This window comes from Neofelis nebulosa, chromosome 10 (assembly GCF_028018385.1).
Source record: "Neofelis nebulosa isolate mNeoNeb1 chromosome 10, mNeoNeb1.pri, whole genome shotgun sequence".
NCBI classification, from domain to species: Eukaryota; Metazoa; Chordata; class Mammalia; order Carnivora; family Felidae; genus Neofelis; species Neofelis nebulosa.
This window is the reverse complement of record NC_080791.1, coordinates 38,600,529-38,622,652: the sequence shown is the minus strand read 5'-3', so window position 1 is coordinate 38,622,652 and position 22,124 is coordinate 38,600,529. Positions and strand designations below refer to the sequence as shown.

General features: G+C 43.6%; 1 protein-coding gene across 2 annotated transcripts in view; it reads right to left on the bottom strand.

The window, feature by feature from the left end:
* Positions 1–11,085: 11,085 nt before the first annotated feature.
* The window catches only part of SESN3 (sestrin 3), a 74,198-nt gene continuing 63,159 nt past the window's right edge, over positions 11,086–22,124 (bottom strand). For both annotated transcript variants that reach the window (XM_058687410.1, XM_058687409.1), the window contains exons 9-10: positions 20,720–20,864; positions 11,086–18,958 (exon numbers count right to left, since the gene is read on the bottom strand). In XM_058687410.1, the coding sequence (XP_058543393.1) occupies positions 18,872–18,958; positions 20,720–20,864 (232 nt within the window). In that variant the 3' untranslated portion in view covers positions 11,086–18,871. The remainder of the gene's footprint in view (positions 18,959–20,719; positions 20,865–22,124) is intronic.

The window sequence follows — 22,124 nt, the reverse complement described above, 5'->3', positions numbered from 1 at the left end:
TCAGGGACAGAAAGAAAAGGAGACCAGGACACGTGGGTGAGTTTTCTTGGATTAGTGGTTTTTCCTTTAATAATCTGTTTATTATCTTGGGGGAAGGAGGTTGCATGAGCTTGTGTGCTGGGTACTGTGCTGAGATCCTGGGGTGGTGGGGGGGGGGCAGGAATGATGGAACACAGTCCCCCGGCTCTCCCTGCCTGACACGGAAGAGAAGGGCCCAGGCACCCTGCACCAAGAGAAGCAGCATAGTGTGGTGACCACGGTCCTAGCTCTGCAGTTTGTGCCCTGGCCCTGCTGCTTCTGGGCTGTGTGGCACTGGGCAAGTTACTTAGCATCTCCGTGCCTCACGTTTTGTATCTAAAGCAGAGTCAATTATAAAACCTGCATTATAAGGTCCCTGCGGTTATTTGATGGGTTTAGAAAGCTAAGGGACTTCAGCGCATTGCTCAGCGCTTGTGTTTATCAGTCTTAGGTGTGGAGGAAGTGTGTGGGAGCGCTGAGGAAGGTACAGCTGACTGCGGCCTGCCTGCAGCCCCCGGAGGCTTCAAAGAAAAGGGGACGTCTGCTTTGCACCTGAAAAGCGAGTAGGAGTTGGGGAGACAGAGGTGGTGGGAGGGAGCCCAGTTGGAGCCTGTGGTCAGAGGCAGGAGAGAAGGTGGGGGCTGTAAGAAGGAGCGAGGCCAGTGTGGCTGCAGTCAAGGCCCTGTATTGGGCTTAAGGAGGGGGGAAGGGCACAAGGAAGAATGTGGAGAGGCGGGACCAGGCAAAAAGGCCTGGACTTCTGGGAAATAGGTCATTCTTTCACTCGTTCATTCATGTAAACCGCTTTGACCGTATCAGGTGTACTGTAAGTGTGCAGTCAACATTAGCATCATAATTACTCCTATTATCATCAAGTCCTTTACAGGCATTATCTCACTGAATTCTCAAAACATCCCTGGGAAGGAAGTTCTATTATCCGCATTCTAGAAGACCCAGAAGGAAGATGAAGTTGTGGAATCTGCCCAAGGTCACAGAACCAGTTGGGGCGGAGCCGGTAGGTGGCAGAGCGGGGCTTTGAATCTGGGTCTGAGTGCCGGGAGGGCGCCTGGGTGGCTCAGTCAGGTCAGCATCCAACTTGGGCTCAGGTCGAACTTGGAGAGTTCAAGCCCCGCATTGGGCTTGCTGCTGTCAGGCGGGGCGGCTTCCGATCCTCTGTCCCTTCTCTCTCTGCCCCTCCCCCGCTCTCTCTCTCTCAAAAAGAAATAAACATTTAAATCTGGATCTGAGGCCAGAGCCTAAGGACTCCCTTCACAGTGACTTGGTGCTTTCTCACAGTGTTTAAGGCTGCCGCCTTACAAGGGTGCTTCTCATTTGCCTTGGTTAAATGGGATTGTGTATGAATAATACCACACCGTTTACTTTGCAAAGAATTAAATTAAAGAAATCCAATAAAGCAGTCCGACAGGGACCTTGGGTGGAGAAATGCACCTTTAGTCTGGGGTGTATTTCAGGCAGCCTGGGCAGGAAAAGTCTTGGGCTGTATCTCCAAGGCCATCAGAATCCCTGGTGCCCTCACCACAAAAATCACCATGGCAACCCCAGTTAGCATTTCTTTGCAGACTGCTTGGCAGGGCTGAGTGGTACCTGACACCCTCTCTGTCACTTTACTTTGAACAAGGGCTTGGCTCCCTCACGGGTCAGTGCAGGCCAGGTTGTACATGTCCCTAGGCTGTGGACAAGAGCCCAAACATCTTCCAACTGGACCAGGACCTGTGGTACCTTCTCTCCACCTATTGATGGCCGGCCAGACATTCATCCTGGGCCAATCCCACCAGTCCTGTCCCCTTCTTTTGGGAGACACTCACTGGTCAAAAATAGTCAGTGGGTCCCCATGGGTCCTCAGCACCTCCTGGCAGTTGCTGGGGAGGGAAGAATGGGCTCCAGTGGGGAGGCAGACAATGGGCGCCAGGAGCACCCCTCCTCCCCAAACACGTCCCTGTTCCCTGTGCACTGGTGTCTTCAATCCAGGAGTTAAAGAAATCAACGTGGATCCTGGGGCGTATTTACCTGGGACCAGCGGCCCCCCATTAGCATCCCAGTGGAGAGGAGCTGATCTGCGGAACATCCCCTCCTCCAACAACCCTTCCCTGCGCCACAATTCACCCTTATTCCCCCTGTCTTTCCCTTTACAACACTTACTGCGATTTGTAGTTCTATTGTTTTGTGGATTGCAAAGTCCCCGGGAGCATATGTATTTATCCCCTGTTGTGTGGCTCCCACTGAGAACAGGTGGGGCACGAGGCCTTTCTGCCTGCGTCTCTGGGAGTCCCTTTGCTACCTCCTAACCTGGCACAGTGCCTTCTCCTCGTCCTGGCCTCCAGGCTGGCTTTCAGGTCACCTTCATCCCTCACTCTTCATCCTAAGTCATCCCACCTAGGAGCAGAGCTTCAGCTCACCTACGTGACATTTTTGTGTGTCTTAAAGGCACCCCAGACCCCCAGGGACCAAGGCAAAAGACACATGGTCTCTTCCCTATGACTTGGCCCCCTCCCGTGTTCTCTAAGTGGCTCCAGCAGGTGGCGACTTGGGCCAGGCAAGAACCTGGGGGTCGTCCTGACATCTTACTGTTTACGCCTGTCCCCCCATCTGTGTGCTTGCGGCTACTCCTCACGTGTCCTGGAATCCATCTACTCTCACCCTCTGTGCAGCGCCCACCCCAGTGGGTGCCACCTGCACCTCTTACTGCTCTGCCTGCCTCCTTAAACCAGCCTTCACACTTCTATTCTGGGCCCCTCCATTCTCTGTGCCCCCTCCAGAATGTTCTTGAAATGCAAATCCCATCATGTCCCTATCCTTCCTTCCTCCCTCCTCCACACACAGTTTTAAACTCTGCTGTAGCTTTTGTTGCTCTTATAATAAAAGCCAACAGCGCAGGCCACAGTGGATGCACTCGGAAGACGTACTCTGGGGGTGGTCTCTTGCGGACCCTCTCCCCAGTCTGGCCTGTGTTTGTGTTTGGGGGTGGGGTGGGGCGGGCAACCTTACTCTGGCAGATCCTCTTCCTCTTTTATTTTTTTAATGCTTATTTTTTTATTTTTGAGAGAGCACGAGCAGGGGAGGGGAAGGGGGGGACAGAGCATCCGAGGCAGGCTCAGTGCAGACATTTTAATGTTTATTTTTTATTTTTGAGAGAGCAGGAGCGGGGGGGGGGGGGGGAAGAGACAGAAGATCCGAGGCAGGGTCAGTGCTGACAGCAGTGACCCAACACAGGGCTTGAACTCAAGAACCACAAGATCGTGACCTGAGCCGGAGTCAGATGCTCAACCGACTGAGCCACCCAGGCGCCCCAAGGGTGCTCTTCCTAAACAGTGTCCCTTCAAATGCTGCAGCCTGGTTACCCCTCCTGGCCTCCGTAAGGGGAGCGGACATCCTTGCTATGGCAGGTGCTGGGCGGGTAGTTGTGTCTGCCCCTTGCCCTCTCTCCCGGGCTGGCCTGCCCACCAGGGAAGCCCAGGCCACAGTTTCGCTGTGTGCTTCCTTTTAGAGTGGAGTTGAATAGCAATCTGTAAGTTTCCCTAAACTCCCCAAGACATGTATAAATTCCTCAGAGTGGTCTCTGTGAAGGGAGCTGGGACTCGAGCCCAGTTCTTTCTAAAGAAAGAACACTTCTCTCTCGGCTCTTTCATAGCCAGTAGCGGGGCTGGAGGAAGGGTCACCGAGAGGATTGGGGTCACCTCTGTTGCCAGTCCCGAATACATGGGGCATCATTCCACTTTGGAATAGGGGGGCACTTTATGTTCTCCTGAATCCTTTTGGGGGCCACAGGCAGAATTGGTAGAAAGAGTTACAGAATCCTGTATTACGTAGCAGGGTTCAGTGGAAGGAGTTGGTTAGAATCTACTATTCTGAGATGAGAAGGGGCATATTCCTTTCGGAAAAGTCAGGCCAGTACAGCTCTGAGCAGCTAGAGGCCCCACGAGAGCCCAGGAAGTAGACAGGCTGTACCAGCTATCTTGCCTCCATCACCACCATGCCTGGTGCCCGCAGTCAGGGTGGAGGGGCTTCTGAAGCCCACAACCTCCCCCTCCCCTACTCACCTCGCAGCCTCCCAGTCAGCTCCTGGACCCCATCTGGTTTCCCAGTCCAATACTGAACACAGAGACAGTATAGGCAGTCAAGGTGCATTTAAGGGCATGTAACTCTGTGGATAATGTGGTCTAAGGAGACTTGCTCCCAAAAGCTACATGGTTCTCAAAAAGCAGGACTTCGAGGGATGGTGCTGAATGCATAAAAATTTGTGTGCAGAGCTCATAGAAAGGGAAACCGTCTGAGCCCTTACCTTCCAGTCTAATCCAGTAAATCTGAGTGTTTCCAGGAATGTTTATTTTTAAGGAACTTTCCTGTAGATTTTGATGCTCCGAGGGAAGGTTTGAGAACCACAATTTAGACTACAGTCTAGCATAGTCCATTTAATTTTTTTTTTTAATTTCTACCCAAGTTAGTTAGCATATGGTGCAACAATGATTTCAGGAGTAGATTCCTTAGTGGCCCTTACCCCTTTAGCCCATCCCCCCTCCCACACCCCCTCCAGTAACCCTCTGTTTGTTCTGCATATTTAAGAGTCTCTCATGTTTTGCCGCCCTCCCTGTTTTTATATTATTTTTGCTTCCCTTCCCTTATGTTCATCTGTTGTGTATCTTAAAGTCCTCGTATGAGTGAAGTCATATGATATTCGTCTTCCTCTGACTAATTTCGCTCCAGTTCCATCCACGTGCTTGCAAATGGCAAGATTTCATTCTTTTTGACTGCCGAGTGATACTCCGTTGTGCATATATACCACATCTTCTTTATCCATTCATCCACCGAAAGCAGAGTCCGTTTAATTTTTAGATTCCCCCTATGTCTTTTTTTCATGGGTGTATTTCATTCTTACCACAAAGTTACAGGGAGCAGAGTGATGACAGAAGACGCAATGTAGCTCATGCACCATCCTGGTAAGTACACATATAGGCACAGCAATGTAGACACATAGAAATACAGATATAAAAATGTAGAGAAATCTAGAATGACTTCAGTGTGCCCTGGTGCTCTGCTCAGAAGCGGGCAGGGGCGCTTGTCTTCTTTTCCTAGGGGTCCCGTGAGATGGGTGTGTGTTTCCCTGTTCACCTTCCCAGCACTTCTGAGATCCCACCGTGAGGACGCCGTCTTAGAAGCGGCTGGGAATTCTCTTTCGTTTCTGCCTAATCTTTCTTCTCCGCATTCTGCCTGCAGGTCAGTGTGGTAAATCAGGGCTGCAATTTTTTCCACTGTTAGAAAGAAATCTCTTCAAGTGGGATGTGTTCTAATTCTGCCCACTGGTTCTCAAAATGGGCCGGGCATTGGAATCACCAGGAGAGATTTCAAAACCAATTGACCCAGGCGCAACTCAAACTAATTCCATCAAAGTCTCAGGGTGGGGGATCGTTTTCAGATATCAGTATTTTTAAAGTCCCCAGGGTTGAGAACTATTAATTTGGCCTACACTCCACCTGAGAGAGCAATAAAAGTATAGCAGGAACCTTCACTGAGATGCCGGGAGAAAACTATTCCTTTTCCTTGTACCTACCCCCATTCATGATTTCATCATTACTTTCTGTAGCCACTTGTCCTTCTGGGGTTGGTTTCCTTTTTCTTTTTCCGTGGTGTGTACCTGTATTGTAGTTTTAGTACATTTAGAACTGTGAAGGTCTTTTTTAAATTTTTCAATGTTTTTTTATTTTGAAAGTGAGAGAGAGAGAGAGAGAGAGAGCACAAGCAGGGGAGGGAGGGAGAGAGAGAGAGAGAAGAGAGAGGGAATCCCAAACAGGCTCCATGCTGTCACATAGAGCCCAACATGGGGCTCGATCCCGTGACCCTGGGATGATGACCTGAGCCGAGATCAAGAGTCAGATGCTTAACCGACTGAGCCACCCAGGCGCCCCAGAACTGTAAAGTTCTTATAACCCAACCATTTTCCTTCCAGGTCTGACTATGTGGCCCCCGGTTACTTGAGATTTTAAAAATGGAGGCCTGTACTCGCTCAGTCAGAATTGCTGCGGGTGGTTCCCTGAATCTGGATTTTTAAAAAGCTCCTCAGTGATTCTTATCCTCTAGAGTTTGGGTATTTCGGCCCTGACCTCACCAGGCCAGGTATGGGTACAGTCATGCTTAAGGGCCCCAAGTATAGAGGGTGAAGACCTAAGAACAAGCTTAGTAGGAATGTGATATATCAACCTCGTGAAGATGGACATTCTGAGGACAGGGCTGACAAAGGGCTGATTGGTAAGTTCCTAACTGCATTGACTCTGGAGATACAAATGAAAATCCCTAAGACTATTCTCCAGGCTATCCTTCATGAACTGCGATCTGAGCAAGAAATTTCCCAATGCAGATTCTGTACGGGGTGCAGTACTGACCGCATCCAGCACGTACACGACACCAGCTACCTGTTGCCACGACAATGCTGTCTAACATTCAAGCAGAGAACCTCAGTAGGAATAAAGAGGTATGCTCATGTGTCTGGGTCGCCTGGGTGATTATGCTTATCTGCACTGAGCTCAGTGAGCTATCAGTCAGGTGGAGGTCAGCTAACGACTACTGATCTTGGGTGAGCTTCTCTACCCAAGGCCTTGGCCAGAGTATCTGGATCAACTCGTTGCCGGTGTCCTATCCTCCAGCACCCTGGCCCCAGGCACGGCAGGATTCCGAGAGAGGGCAGACACATGCGAGGTTTCTTAGAACCTAGGTCTGCAACTTATACAGTGTCACTTCTGCCATACTGTGGGCCACACCAAGTCACAAGACGAACCAAGAAAAATAGGCTCTACTCCTTGATAAGTTGTTAAAGTCACATTTCAAAGGTTGTGGCTGCTGGCAGGACATTAATTGTTGCATTTATGCAAACAGTCTACCTGAACTTTAGGTAATGCACAGCCAGAAGGCACGAAGTTCCCTTCTGACGGCTCTCGGGTTGGTCCCGGGCATCAGAAGGGTCTTGCATGGGAAGGGAAGGCCTTGCATGTCCACAGTATGGCTTCCAGGATCTCATTCCGGTACAGTGAGGGTGTGCCATACATCACTGTCGGGGATGTGCGAAAATATTCAGGAAATTATTCAAGATACTCAGGACACCTCCCAAAGACGGCATCCCAGCTACCTGCTTCCACGAGGCCCTGAAATTCTAGTCAGGCTCTGGTTGTCAAGGAGATGCTGTGGTTTCAAAGCGGGACATGTCCATTCCCGCGCTCAAGACCTATTGAAAATGGCTTTCATCCATGAATAAGTACACGTATTTTAGCCTAACCCTCAAGACCCTGCACAGTCTGAGCAAATTACACTTTCCAAATTCATCTTCTAATGCAAAGTGCCACACCCATGGCCTGAGCATAGCGCTCGGGGGCTTGCTCCCTCTGGCTTCTCTACCTAAATGTGCTGTTCTGCAGTCTGCAAATCCAAATCGTAGCAATTCTACAAGCGCCCGTTAGACCTTCACCCAGAACACCAAGCAGAATGTGATGGCGTAGAAGAAACAGAAGAGCAACTCAAGCTAGACAAACCTGAGGGTGGTCCTACCATCCCCCTGTTTGACCTTAGACAAGTCACTTCATTTTGCTCAGCCTATTTTTTTTTAACTCTTTTTTTTAATATATTTTTTTTAATGTTTATTTATTTTTGAGAGAGAGAGAGACAGAGCATGAATGGGGGAGGGTCAGAGAGAGGGAGACACAGAATCTGAAACGGGCTCCGGGCTCTGAGCCGTCAGCACAGGGGCCCGATGCGGGGCTCGAACTCACGGACCGCGAGATCGTGACCTGAGCCGAAGTCGGCGCTCAACCGACTGAGCCACCCAGGCGCCCCTTTTTTTAACTCTTTAAACTGGAGGAAATACCCACTTGCAGATTATAATAAAATAATGTCTTCAAAGTTCCTAACACTGAGAGAAGGTTCTTGGTAAATGATAGCTATTTTTATGACCCCGGGCTACAAACGATTACTTTATTCTTTTCTATGTTGTCTGATGTCGCTATATTACCTTCTTCCTACCCATACTTCCCCTTTCTTAAGGACAGGGGCTATGTCCTTCTTAATACTGTGATCTGCAGTTTACAGTTGAGGAAACAGAGAAACCACAGCATTAAGTTCCTTGTTCAAGGCCAGATAGCTAGCAATGGTGGCACTGAGATTTGAATTTATTCTAGGATGTGTTTTCTAAGCTCCTATCTCGCACTGCCTTGTCAATGTGCTGGTCAGTACTGGTTATACATGCCTCGTGCAAAGGCGGTTGGCTCTGGCATCCTGCCATGAGCACTCACTCGGAGCATCCCCAGGGCCAGAAGCCAGAAGCCAGCTGTCCACGGCCCATCGAACATTCTCCCCCATCGAACCTGGCCAGTGCCTCCAACCTGGCCAGAGGCCTACAACTGACCTCAGCAGCAAGGCGGGAGGGAGTTAGCAAGAGGCCACCGTGACTGTGCAATGGTGTACAAGAGACGTGCACTAATGCATCTGACCAAGTGAAGGAGAGAGTTAATGGGTGGTGGAAAGTTGTGTAACCAGGGCCGTTTTCCGAAATTCCGCCTTGAAACGAAAATGACGGATTTGTTAATGTTTATTTCAGGAGCAGGCTGATGCCAAACAGGGAGCATGAAGAAGTCTAGCCTCACCTTCCTTTGAAAGAGTTCTGTGGAGAGGTTTGGCTCACCTGTGTTTTGACACAGGTCAAGGATGTGAGATTAGGGAAAAGAGACATTTTCTGCCACTGACTTCTCTTCTCCATCCATAGTGAGAAAGTTAGGTGCATTAGAAACTATGACTTTGAATTGGTAACTTCCACCAAATAGTAGAGTGCTCCTAAGAATAAAAATGCAATACTTTAAAAAAAATTTTTTTAATTAATTAATTTATTTAGAGAGAGTGAGCAGGGGAGGGGCAGAGAGAGAGGGGGAGAAAGAACCCCAAGCAGGCTCCACACTGTCAGCGTGAAACCTGATGTGGGGCTTGAACTCATGAGCCGTGATATCATGACCTGAGCCGAAACCAAGAATCTGGACGCTTGACCAGCTGAGCCGCCCAGGCACCCCGGAAATGCAATACATTCTTAAATTTTCCTCAGTCTTCTTTAGGATCAGGCTTGTTCTCTTGGGAAAAATTTTTAGCTTTTAAATTTACAGCTACTGATTTGATATAATTGGTCTGGGAACCTTTCCCCTGGGGACTGTCTTTTAAATAGAAGCGCCCCTACAGGACTGGAAGAAAAAACAAACAAACAAAAAAACCCCTATTTTTTAAAACTCAAAAAAGTTGCAAGTTACCCAGAGAGGAAAATTCTCTAACCTCTTGTTTGGAGCATGGACTAGCCTTTCATTTTTAAGTAAAATATCATGCTGATGGTACTTACATCATCAAGAAGTGTAGGCTGAATAAAGGTGGGGAAGTTTAGTATAAAAAGTGATATTAGAAAGACGACTTCAGGTCCTCAGTGTGACTCTTCTAGGTGCCAACTCTTTTTTTTTTTTTTTTTTTTTAATTTTTTTTTTTCAACGTTTTTTATTTTTATTTTTGGGACAGAGAGAGACAGAGCATGAACGGGGGAGGGGCAGAGAGAGAGGGAGACACAGAATCGGAAACAGGCTCCAGGCTCCGAGCCATCAGCCCAGAGCCTGACGCGGGGCTCGAACTCACGGACGGCGAGATCGTGACCTGGCTGAAGTCGGCCGCTTAACCGACTGCGCCACCCAGGCGCCCCTTCTAGGTGCCAACTCTTAGGCAGACAAAGCTAAGGCTCAACTTCCTTGTCTGCAAAATGGACACAGTGGCTCTTTCCAAAGTTACCATGAGACATAAATGAGATCGTGTGTGTGAAACGACCAAGCATACACGTAAACATGGACTTTTATTTCACTTTAAAAAATGGTTCAGGGTTGTTAACAAATTCTCAGGGAACCAGTGTTCAAAAGGGGGATTTTGAGTTGAGGGAGGCCGTGGGGAAGGGCCAGGCTGCTGGCTGAGTTGGCCGGATGTGCCCTCCCCTAATTCTCCCCCGGACGTTGCATATTATTGAAAGAGACAGACTCTCATCAGCAAGGAGGTGGTTTCTGCCGGTCCTCCCTTACAGCTGGACAGGCGGCACAAAGGGAAAGCGCTCGCCTTTGATAGGGATTTTTATGTAATCAGCATAAATCAAAATTAGGACTTGGCTTAGAAAACCCTACATGAAAGACTTTACACATCCTCTGTAGCTTTCCAAAAGCCTATCTTACATTTCTACTTGGGACTTTACCATCACTTCCCATTACACATTATAACCTCCCTTTCCCCATCTGTTCTTATCTGTTTCAATTAGCCACAACACTGCTTTCAGGCTTTCTCATTTAGCTGCTCAAACTCACCACTGTATGTATATTTCGAATACATGGCTACATTTCACCTAATTCTCAAATAACCACGTCGAGGAGGTATTACTCCCCTCAGACAGTGGTGTGGAAATCATGGATCACAGAGATTAAATTACTTCTAAGGTCACAAAGCTAACACTGGAATACAAAGAGAAAGTTTCGAAGCCAGGCTCTGACCCCAGGTTCAATGCTCCATTCCCATTCTACATTACTGTTTTGGCTCACAAGAGACAATGGTGAAATTAATTTGCCTCTTGCTGTGATCACAACTGACATTTTATGCTTTTGGGGGGGTGGGCACGGAGGCGGAGGCAGAGGATCTGCAGCAGGCTCCGCACTGACAGCAATGAGACTGATGGGGCTTGAACTCCTGAACCGGGAGATCGTGACCTGAGCGGAAATCAGACGCTCAACTGAATGAGCCACCCAGGTGCCCCTCACAAATGACATTTAAAAAGGTAACAGGATTTATATATTTTGCACAACTTAACACTATTGCAATGTTCCATTAATACAATATCAAGTGATAATAGGAACTGTCACCAGAAATCTGTGGGTCAGGAATTCGGGGAAAAAACGACTTACTGTTGTGATGTCTTTCCGAACGCATGTCTCAATAATTGAGCAGAAACAAACCTACGCAAGAATGCTACTCCAATAAAAATGTCAATATATAAAAGCAAATAATCAAGGATCAGTTTTGCCAATTTTATTGAACCAATAAAATTCCTACTAATAACAATGAAATAAATTTCTGCAAGTATAAATGTGATACAGTTTAACAAAACCCATTGTTCTGTACCTATAAATAGATTTTCAAAATGTCATAAAAAGTGCAGTTATGAATTGTTAACATGTTAATACACAGTTCCTTTATTTCAAATGTGTTTGTCTTGACTCACTAACAGTTCCTTCTGCATCTGTTCAAATAATATTACCCATCCCTCCAAAAAAAAAAAAAAAGCCATTAAAGCACTAGAATATTACACATAAACTGATCCATTCAGGTCAGCTTTAGTCAGAATTGTAAAATCAGCAACATAAGAAAAATAAAACCTACTTATACATACAAAAAGCTTTCATGGGTTCTATAATCTCCTTAACTGCTGACTCTGTGGAGGGCATAATAGTTGAAAAGGCTTATATGGTTAACTACCTTAGACTACTACATCTAGAGCAGGGTCTGGTTTGCCAGAACAAGTTTAAAGTGGCTGTTTATCAAGTTTGCTATCTTCAGAATTGAAACTATAAATATAAGACCGCCATTGGACGCTGAAAACTGCGTGAATCCTAAATTGCATCAATGATCTATTTGATAAAAGCTTATTCTAATTGAAAACCTTATATAGTAAGAGACTGATATATATAGCAGTCTTAAAGATCATGTCATCTGCCTCACATTAGTCCAAAGTCACGTGCTTCGTAAAAAAAAAAAAAAAATTACAGTAACAAAGCACAGGACTACAAAGGCAAAACATCACAGCTTCTGATTACACTGAATAAAAAGTACCAAGGAACGCAAAAGATAATTCTGTATTAATACTGATGAATTAAAGAACTATAATAGACGTTTCACAGCATGCTACATATATCGCTCACAACTTAAGGATAAAATGATGTCTAAAATTGAAAGTCAAGAAGTTGGCAATCTGATTTCATGTGCAATTCAGCTACAAAGTCTTAATATATACATTCATTATGTAGCTGCCCTGCAGAATCAGGATTTAAAAAAAAAAAAAAAAGATTTCAAGTTCAAATCCTATTTCATAAGCTAAAGGATACATCCAGTTCTTCCATGACCAGGAAAGTTATTTTCAGGTTCGAAGGAGCTAATCCAAGAAGCAAGGCCAGGTTCCGAGTTGACCTGACAAGGTTCTTTTTTACCTTGCTCAAACTGTGCATGTGGATGGGACTATTCTATTAGCATGGAGATGATGCCGAACTGGCTTGATTTGCTTCCTGTGTCTGTCTTATTTTGAGTTGAAAAGAGTACATATGAAGAGAAAGAGGAAGGGAAAAATCGTATTTTCTTTCCAGAGAAGATATGCGGATGCAAAGAAAATATGTGCACGAGATAGAGAGTTTGGATCACTTGCCTTGATGAACAAGGGTACCAGTGAACTCTTACCTTTAATTTTAGAGAACCAGTGAAATTCAGAAAGGAGAAAAAAGTCTCTCAATGTTACAAAGGAAACGACTTGGCTACCCAACTGATAGGTTTCCTTTATCCTACCTTTGCGTCCTTCCTTACAAGATTTGGAAGTCAGTGGAAAATCTGTAAAGACTGATTAAGAAAGATATCTGCTAAATGTCATAGTGCATACACTTAGCTAATCAGAATTCATGAACAATACTTTAGCATTACATACCAGAGATTCTCTCTCCCTTTGATAATCTTTCTGTGGAAATTATACATTCATTTCTAAGAGGGTAAGCTGAGGGATGCAAGAAAATAGACTGTTTTAGCAAAATTTATATACCAAAAATTATATTTATCGTACTTAGACTCACTAATGTTTGATGTTGTCCTATAAGCTAGAAGTAAAATGGGGTGTTTGTTCTAAAGGCTATTTTATAGTATGCATATCGTTACCTCAAAGATTTCCACAAGCACTGAAAAAAATCAGATACTCCTTCTTCCCCCACCCCTGTATTTTTTTCTTTGTTAGTTCTGTATTTCATGGTGGTGCAGCCAGAATTAATTTAAGCTAGAATGAACCCTTCACCACATACGATTTTGCGAGAACCATCCCTTCGGTCTCCATTATTAAGTGTCACTTCTCAATGAGGCATCGATTCACTCCTGGGAACCTTAAAGGCATCTATGAGACTCTGCCATCAGGTTGGGTTGTTCACGAATGGAACGTAAAGCATTCAAATGCCACCACAGATTGTATTAATCTACACTTCCAAACAGGGTGGTTCATCACCGGGTCAGCCAGCCATCTGTAGATGAACATGCCCCGTGTTAGAAACCGGACAGAGTCGTCAGCCATGAACGGGGTGCACACTGGCTGGAGAGGAAGAACTGTTGTTGCTTCTTCTGTGCACTTGTTCCTTAAGGACAGTCTGGATATACCCGAACTGCAGCCAGGGGAATAAAGACTACAAAGTCAATGCATTCCCTTTTCACCCCATAGTACTTTTCTCCCCCGTGGAGAACACAAGGTAGGAATGGGGGCTAGAAGCCTAGTCTAATCCAGGAGAGCTTGTTCAAAAACCCTTATGTACCCAATTGTGTGGTATTTTATCTATGTTATATATCAAATGGGCTTCTGCGATCCAATGGGACCACCTCAACACTCTTTATCATACGTCCTTCTCTTAGAAGCGTGTTTCAAGGCCCAAGTAACGACACCCATGGATATGCCAGAAATTTCCTGTTTCCCCGAGGGGCTACACATCAGTCTGGATTGCTAGAGAATTGTTCATTTACATTCAAATAACTTGGACTAACACCAGTATTTATTACCTAATATAGATCCAGGTTAGGGTGGTAACTCAATCAATCACTTTACAGTCCTGCTAAATGCTAAATTCTGCATGGTAGAAATAGTTCCATTTCTGTATCGTGTATAAATATAAAGACTTCTACTTTGATAGAAGGCAAAAATCTTCTAAGATTTATTAAAATATGGAAGTAGCATTACTGAACAACAGAGAGTGAATCCATGAAAAGGTTGGATACTCTGAATTTATAGGCTCTTTGGGGATGAGGTAGAGGCAGCCGGGAAAGGGTATTCGAGTATGGGATGGACAGGATTACACTCGGTGCTGCATAATATCTGCTAGGGTGTCTATGGAGAAGGTTAGCCGACATGTCGCTGGATGACTGGGGGATGTAGAGGAGCAGGGACAAAGTCCTATTCTTAACGAGTGGAGAAAAAGGAACTCAGAAAAGTAAATGCTGGTGACTATCAGCAGGTGGCTGGTGATGCTTGGTTTGGATTGTGAAGAGGCCTTCAGACCAAGATGGGCTGAGGGAAGGGGAAGATGGCAAGCATGTAGAGGTTGAGGCACTTGGGGGAAGAAAGCAGGCAGGAAAGGGTGGACTGAATGCAGATAGGAACTCCCACATGGGAATGTTCCTTAGTATCAGGCGCACGATGCTGAGGATGGCCACACTCGAACGTTCCACGCGTTCACTGAAAACCTTCTCCTTCCTCACAGGGCTCTGCCTCCACCTCTAGGATCCGTTTCACCCCAGCGATGTCTGTTCTACTTCTCACCTGAGCAGACACTACTAACTAAGCCAAATCAGCGTGGACGTAGGCTCCACACACGGGGGGCGTTGCAGTTCTGTGGACTGAGAGGGATACATTCATGTTACAGTACTGCTCTGAGGAAAGACGACGTCATTTGATTCTCTGTCTCCGGAGGGATACGATAGGGAAACAGATTAAAATGACGGCCACCGAGAATAGGTTCTGATTATACAAATTAGGTGACTTAACACTCGATCCGAACTGTGGGGCCCCGTGTCTTTCAGGGTGCTGTTGCATTATACTACTAAGAAAATTTCATATGCTATTTATACAACGTTACTGTTGCATACTTTTTACTCCATGCAAGACCGTCTATTTGCATAAAAGAAGAAAAAGTCCATTAGGTAAAGAGAAGAGTTTAAGGTCTTGCTTTCCAGAGGGATGATTTAGAATCGTCTTCAAAACACAACACAAAACGAAAACCTCATTTTACTATCACAGTGCAAATCATTCTTATAACATGCACTGAAATTAATTTTTGTCCCCGATGAACCGGATTTACGAGTTTAAAAGAATCTTACCTTCACACATGCATGCACTGTGCACTAAAGTGGTGAACTATTTTTAAGTACAGATCTTTGATTGTTTGCTGATCATTTTATTTTGCTGCGGCCTAAGAATCTAGGATTTTGGATTAAACAAAACAAAACTCTGTAAGGTGGAAAAGGAAAAAGCTGCTGTAGAATAATGTGATTTAGTTTTTAGAAGAATTTAAAATCCTTAGGGGACTTCCTAACAATTAAAATAGGGGCTCTGGTTCAAATATGATTTTAATATAAAGCTTCCACTGAGTTTTCTGTTTGAAAACAGCCCTGTGTTGCTCTGCCATTGTTTGGGTTTAAAGCCATAACTAAAGGCCAAGGCCATGGCCCAGATTCCACATTAGCCATCTTTTATTGTAAAAGTACCCCGGATGGGACAAAGATTCTTCCTGAGACTGAGACAACATACTTGGTTCAAAAAGGTAAAGAAGGTAATGAGTGGTCTCATCTCAGCAAGCCTCGTTTCCTCTGATTATCAAGGATCCATCTGAGGAGACCGAAGCTGAAGGATCCAGGGGGCCAGCTGCCTGGCCAACCCCACAGTCAAGGGATCGGTTTACAGATCAGATTGACGTTCAGGTGGGAGAGTCTTTATTTAGGTATTTCCTAAGGTGCTCTGAGAAATTAAGAATTACAAGGGAAGCCGGGAAGTAAATAGACATCAACCAGGCAGATTATCAGTGGCTTGTTAGACTAATTTCAACGTAATAAGCAACGAAGTTAGAGAATTCACAGTCACATGTGCTGTTTTTCCAAGTACACTTGCACATTTAAGTTTGGCACAATGTGAGCCCCAAGGTGGAGGTTAGCGTATCGTATAATCATATCGTTACACTAATTGAACCAGATATCTCTTTGAAAAATATCACATTTTAATATAAAAAGCTATACTATAAATTACTACATAGTAAATTCAATACTCTGAAAAAATACCACCCTGGAAAACCGCATCAGAATTTCAAGTCTGCATTAGAGAAAGTTCACAGCAACCTTGCTGTAAAATGGTACTCATGTTGTGCGTGCTGCGTCTCAGTAGGTGCCCCAGCACCTTCGGAAGTCAATTTTTCTAGGCTGGTTCACTGAGGTTCATAAAGACATTGTTTTGTTTTTGTTTATAGTTCCAAGTCAATTTACGTTCCTGATTACTGATGAGTAGAGCAATGCTGAGCTAAAAAGAAACTCTGCTAGAAAAGAGATCTAGTAAAGGCACTAATATTTCCAAAACCCAAACTCCAACTACTTCCATTTCTGGGGGGGAAAAAAAAAAAAAAAAAAGACAAAAACTAAGTGGCCATTTTCATTACATACACCTTGTTTCCCCTTTTGGTCTAAAGCTCATAATGGTTTTTCTGTGAGAATTTCTCCTTCTTTTCCATTTTATAAAGATCCTTTTTTATCCTGTAATACAGGTCACCTGCACAATAATACAGGGTTATTAACTGAAAGGATTGTAGTTAAAAAACAAAACAAAATAAAAAAAAACATCAAGAATAAAAGATATCCTCAACTCGAAAGTTCTAAGGTTAGGGAAGTCAAATATGCATTATTATTATGTTATTATCCGTGTTTTATCATTTTCCTAAATACTCTCCTTGCAGTTAACAGACATATCTACATGATGTGATTCCGAATGAAGTCAACATATGGCATATGCAATAAACAGAAGAGATCTGGCATGAATTCTCTGAATGATATCTTTAAATAAACCACCCTGTCTTAAAAAATATTAGCGATTTTTTCCTCACGTGGAAGATTTCAAATGAGATCCTGGAATCTAAAAATGCAGAACCACCTTGTGTTAGTAGGTTTACAGTCATCTTTCTATTTTCTTATCTGGGACAAACTCTAAAAGAAAGCAACCTAATGTATTGTATCAGAAAAGGATAGTGAACGGAAGGGGAAAATGACTTAACAAAACCCAAGATTCTTTCATGAGAGAAAAAGTCCTATACAACAAATAAGTCAGTCTTTGATGAAATCTTTGTGGGAACTCTAATGGAGAATTTTGACTCTATTATTTACCATGAGAAAATGGAGTTGTTTTTAAAAAATTAGCAGATTTGTGAAAATTCAAGTCACCCTTAGTTAACCAAAAAGTGTTTAAGCAGTGTGGTCGTGTCCTACTGGATAGTTGTAAGCATCTCTTAGGCACTTCACTGGTTCATTAACACAATACAAATTAAAGCTAGAAACACATAATATTGTGCTCTGTAAGGATAGTCTAATCAGGCAACACAAACCGATGCAAAAATGTGACTTTTTGGATGCTTCTTCCTCCCCTAAGACTTGATAGCTTTTTTAAACCAGTTGTCCAAAGAGATTTTTTTTTTTTTCTGGGGAAGGGGGTGCTTTGGCATTAGGAAAACAATATTGTTCAACCCCAGTAAGGCAAAAGCCTTGTGCAATAAAGAAATTTGAACAAAATTTCTTTATGGCTCTGTTTACAAGGACACTTCTGCAATGACATAATGGGGGGAAAGTTCAGCTGAGTATTTTTTTCCCGACATATTGCACTTTTTTTGTTGTTGTTGTTGCTGTTCAATCACATTAATGCATAGAAACACAATTGTTACCTCTGAATATTCAACTCCTCAGCCTATTAGAAGAAAAATCATGGGAAAGAAGTTCTAAAAGCTACCAGGAAAAAATACAAGTATATTAACCTTCCTCTGCTTACTGCAATATAGAAAACGCTATGAGAAAAGAAAAACGTGCAAAGAAACTTTTTTGGTCAGTCTTGTGTGGGTACAGGCTTGCGTGTGCCAACTGAATGAGCGGTGAGCAGCTCTGTGAGCGCTGATGACTTACATGACTGAGGAGGACTGTTAGTGATAGAAAGGATTGTGCATAATTCTGCTTTTAATATATACATCTGATACGGAAAACGGAAACTTCTGTTTCAGAAGAGAAAGAAAAGAGCTGAATTTGGCATTTCAGTAGCATGCTATAGAATTCATCATGATTAATTTCACATTAAATTATGGACAATGGCTGTATCACATTTCACGTTATCGCCAATAGCAGTAAAAAAAAAAAAAAAAAAAAAAAAAACAAACCCAAAAAACAAAAACAAACAAACAAACAAAAACCACAAACAGTGCCTGACAAATAATCTCCTGGGGACACAGATATGTGTCCTGTGAGCAGCTTAGTTCAACAGCGCATGCTTCTCCTCCATCAGATTTAGGACACAACGTTAAAAGTTTAGAATGGCCAGAAGAGGTCATTCTTTGCTGAATTCCAATATCTGAAAAACAATCACTTGAGCAGATTGTAAGCGCTTTTCCTTATTCCAAAAAAAAAAAAAAATAATAATAATAATAATAAAAAAAAAAGAAAGAAGGAAATAAAAGAATACACATACATACAAACCCAAAAGCGCTGAAGTTAAGCATTAATAAACCAGGTTCGTGATTTATGATCAGTATCCAAAACTCCAACTATAAAACAATGCAAAGTAGTGCTCCTCAGTATTATTTTTGCAATTGTTAGTAATGTTAAGCATCAAGAAAAATAAAACACATCATTGCACATTACAGCCGCCAAAGAGAACGGCTAAACTTTGACACTAGAGAATTGAATAACTTTTGATGCCCATCACAAACAGCTTCTGATGTATGTTCTTGTGTGGAAAGGTCTTTACACACATATGACGTTTTCGCTGGGTGATGCTTCAGGTCAAATGCCGAGTTATGGCACGAAGGGCATAAAGAAGTTCAGCTTGCATCCGTGCTTCCATTAAAAGCAAATTTACGTGAACCTAGAAACGACAACGTTAGCAACTTAGTGACCATTACAAACAACTGGAAAAACTTCTTTTTTTTTTTTTTTAACAGACATTCACAAGGGTTTGTCTTGTGTACACAGACCCACGTACAAACACACATGCCTCGGCATATCTACGCGTGTAAATGATGGAACGCTCATAACAAAACTGTGTCTATAAAAGAGAAAGGGATCTTGTGAGTGGCAAAAATGACCTCTAAAAGTCTTGAAAGTACCAAGCATTATGTCAGAATGTACATGATGTGTATAAAGCCAATCAATCTTCTGGATTACGAAATCACATACTTTTCAATTTTTTCATAAATTGCAACTTTCTCTTCTTCCAGTTGTATGTGGCTAAAAATCAGCTCTACATGTCTCAGAGCCTGTGTTCAGTCCTCGGAAAGCTTTTAAAAACATTTATTCCTGTATACTTGGAAAGGTACGGAAGTGAAAACCTGAAGCTTACAGCAGTTTGCAATTACTGTCTGGTCCTTGTTAGATATGTGTACCTTCCCTGGAGTCTTTCGGATACAAGCCCCTAAGTGTTGGGGGAGACACACATTAGCTGATAGGTTAAAATTAATACCAATGTATTTTTCAAAATAGACTACAAAGAAATGTGTTTTGATATTGGATTTATTTTGATAATGTTCTACGGGTTAGGGATATTCTCTCGATGAATAAAGGGAATTTCTAGATACAACCCAGTAAAGTAATGCAAACATATAAATATATCGTATGTGTGACTGGCCCAAAGACTTCATAAAATCCGTTAGGTATGGAGGCCATAACATTTTCTGTCAAGGCCACAGAGTTAATTAGTGAATATTAGGACCCTAAATGGATTTTCTTACTCTCAAAAGCTGGGAACCTGCGGTGTAAATGGAAGATTCTTGGACTTACAGGTCAAAACGATCTAGGATTTAAGGCCAGTTCTTCAACTACAACGTTGGTAAAGATCCTTAACATTTATTAGATCTTACATAATGATTCCTATGTATTTCATCCAAAGAAATATTCTTTTTTTTTTTTTAATTTTTTTTTAACGCTTATTTATTATTGAGAGACAGAGCATGAGCATGGGAGGGGCAGAGAGAGAGGGAGACACAGAATCTGAAGCAGGTTCCAGGCTCTGAGCTGGAGCACAGAGAGTCTAACCTGGGGCTCGAACTTGTAAACCGTGAGATCATGACCTGAGCTGAAGTCGGACACTTAACTGACTGAGCCACCCAGGCGCCCCGAAAGAAATATTCTTACATAAGGGTATATATATTTGGCTCAGAGGTCCTGCATTATATTGTCAAAATACAAAATTACCAAATTGGAATGAGAGACTATCGTACAAATAGGTTAACTCTAATGGCTAGTTCATCTCTAAATGGATATACCTTCTGGGCACGGCACAACCACACCTAACACATCTCAGTAGGGTTGATTTTTGTTAGTTGCTGGACTGGTAGACATTTTCCTAAATGGACTTCAAAAATACCAATATTCAGATCCAGTCTTGCAACGGCTGATTCTACACTTTTGCCATACTTACCACACCGGACAAAACGCACAACAAAAATTTAGTTAATCTTCAGTAAACCTGAATTTGAAAACATTGTTCAAGGGATAGCCAGATGACGCCGCTTCCTCTTCTTTAATGGCGCTGACTTATTAACACTTTCACGTGCAATTTTTCACAGTCCTTCCTAATGATAGTGGACACGTGTCTAAGGCACACAGAACGTGCAGTCATGCAACGCACCTTTTCTGAGTGCTTGAACTGACGCCAGTAACTATCATACATGCGCTTGGTAGTTCTCTCAGGATAGCAGGTCACTGTCTTAATGTAAACCTTCAGGCTTCGTTCAAGTAGTTGATTAACTTCTCCGTAATCATAGTCATCATACCTACGAGCAGGAGGACAACAGTTTTATAATGACAAAATCAAACTTCTGATTTCTCGATCTGCCTCAAGAGAGGTTTATGGTCTAGCAGTGAAATGCCAACAGCTCATCAACTAACTGTTCTAACAGATATTCACTGAGTGCCTCTTAGGTGCCGTGCGCTTTGCGTGTCCTCTTCTAGGTACTGGTGATACACTGATGAACAGACTGAACAAAAAAATCCTTGGTCTCATGGAACTGAAATCCTATTGGAGAGAAAAGAGGGAAAAAAAAAAAAGACAAGCACATAATATGTCAGGTGGTGCTAACCGCTTCAGTGAGAAAAGGAAATTGAAGCCTGTGGTAGGAGGAGCTGCTGATTTTAGGTAGGGTGGCTGACATCTGAGCAAAGGCTAGGAGGAACAGGGCACATGTAAAGCCCCGAGGCAGGAGCCAGGGTTCCAAGGCGGAGGGAGTTAATCCACTGTGTCAGATGCCGCTGGCTGATCGGATCAGATAGGAGCTGAGCACCGAGCACCGGGAGCAGCCGTCCAGAGATCACCGGGAACCTCCCCAAAAGTGGTTTCTCTGGTGTAGTACCTTAGTGCACTCAACGGGGAATGGGGGATGAGAAGATGGTGACAGATGTGCGGCGCCTGGGAGCAGGAGAAGGATGCAGCAGCCAGAAGGAAAAGTAGGATGAAGGAAGGATTTTGTTTTTAAAGATCAGAGAAGGAACAGCATTGTTTACATACTAACGGGAACGATCCAATAAACAGGGTAAAGTTGATTTTGCAGGAGAGAGAAGGAAGAATTTTTACTTTTTTTTTTTTGTTTTAATGTTTATTTGTTTCTGAGAGAGAGAGAGAGACAGAGTGTGAGCAGGGGAGCAGAGAGAGAGGGAGACACAGAATCCGAAGCAGGCTCCAGACTCCGAGCTGTCAGCATAGAGCCCAACGTAGGGCTTGAACCCACTAACCGCGAGATCATGACCTGAGCTGAAGTCAGACGCTCAACTGTCTGAGCCACCCAGGCACCCCGAAGTTTTACTTTTAATTACAGTTGACAACCAACTGTATTGGTTATAGGTGTATGACATAGTGATTCAACATTAATGTATTTTACAAAATGCTCACCGCAAAGGTAGTTACCATCTGCCACCATACAAAGTTATTACAATCTTACTGATTGGATTCCTTGTGCTGAACATTACATCATCATGACTTATTTTATAACTTTAAGTTTTACCTCTTGATTCCCTTCACCAATTCTGGCCTTCCCTCC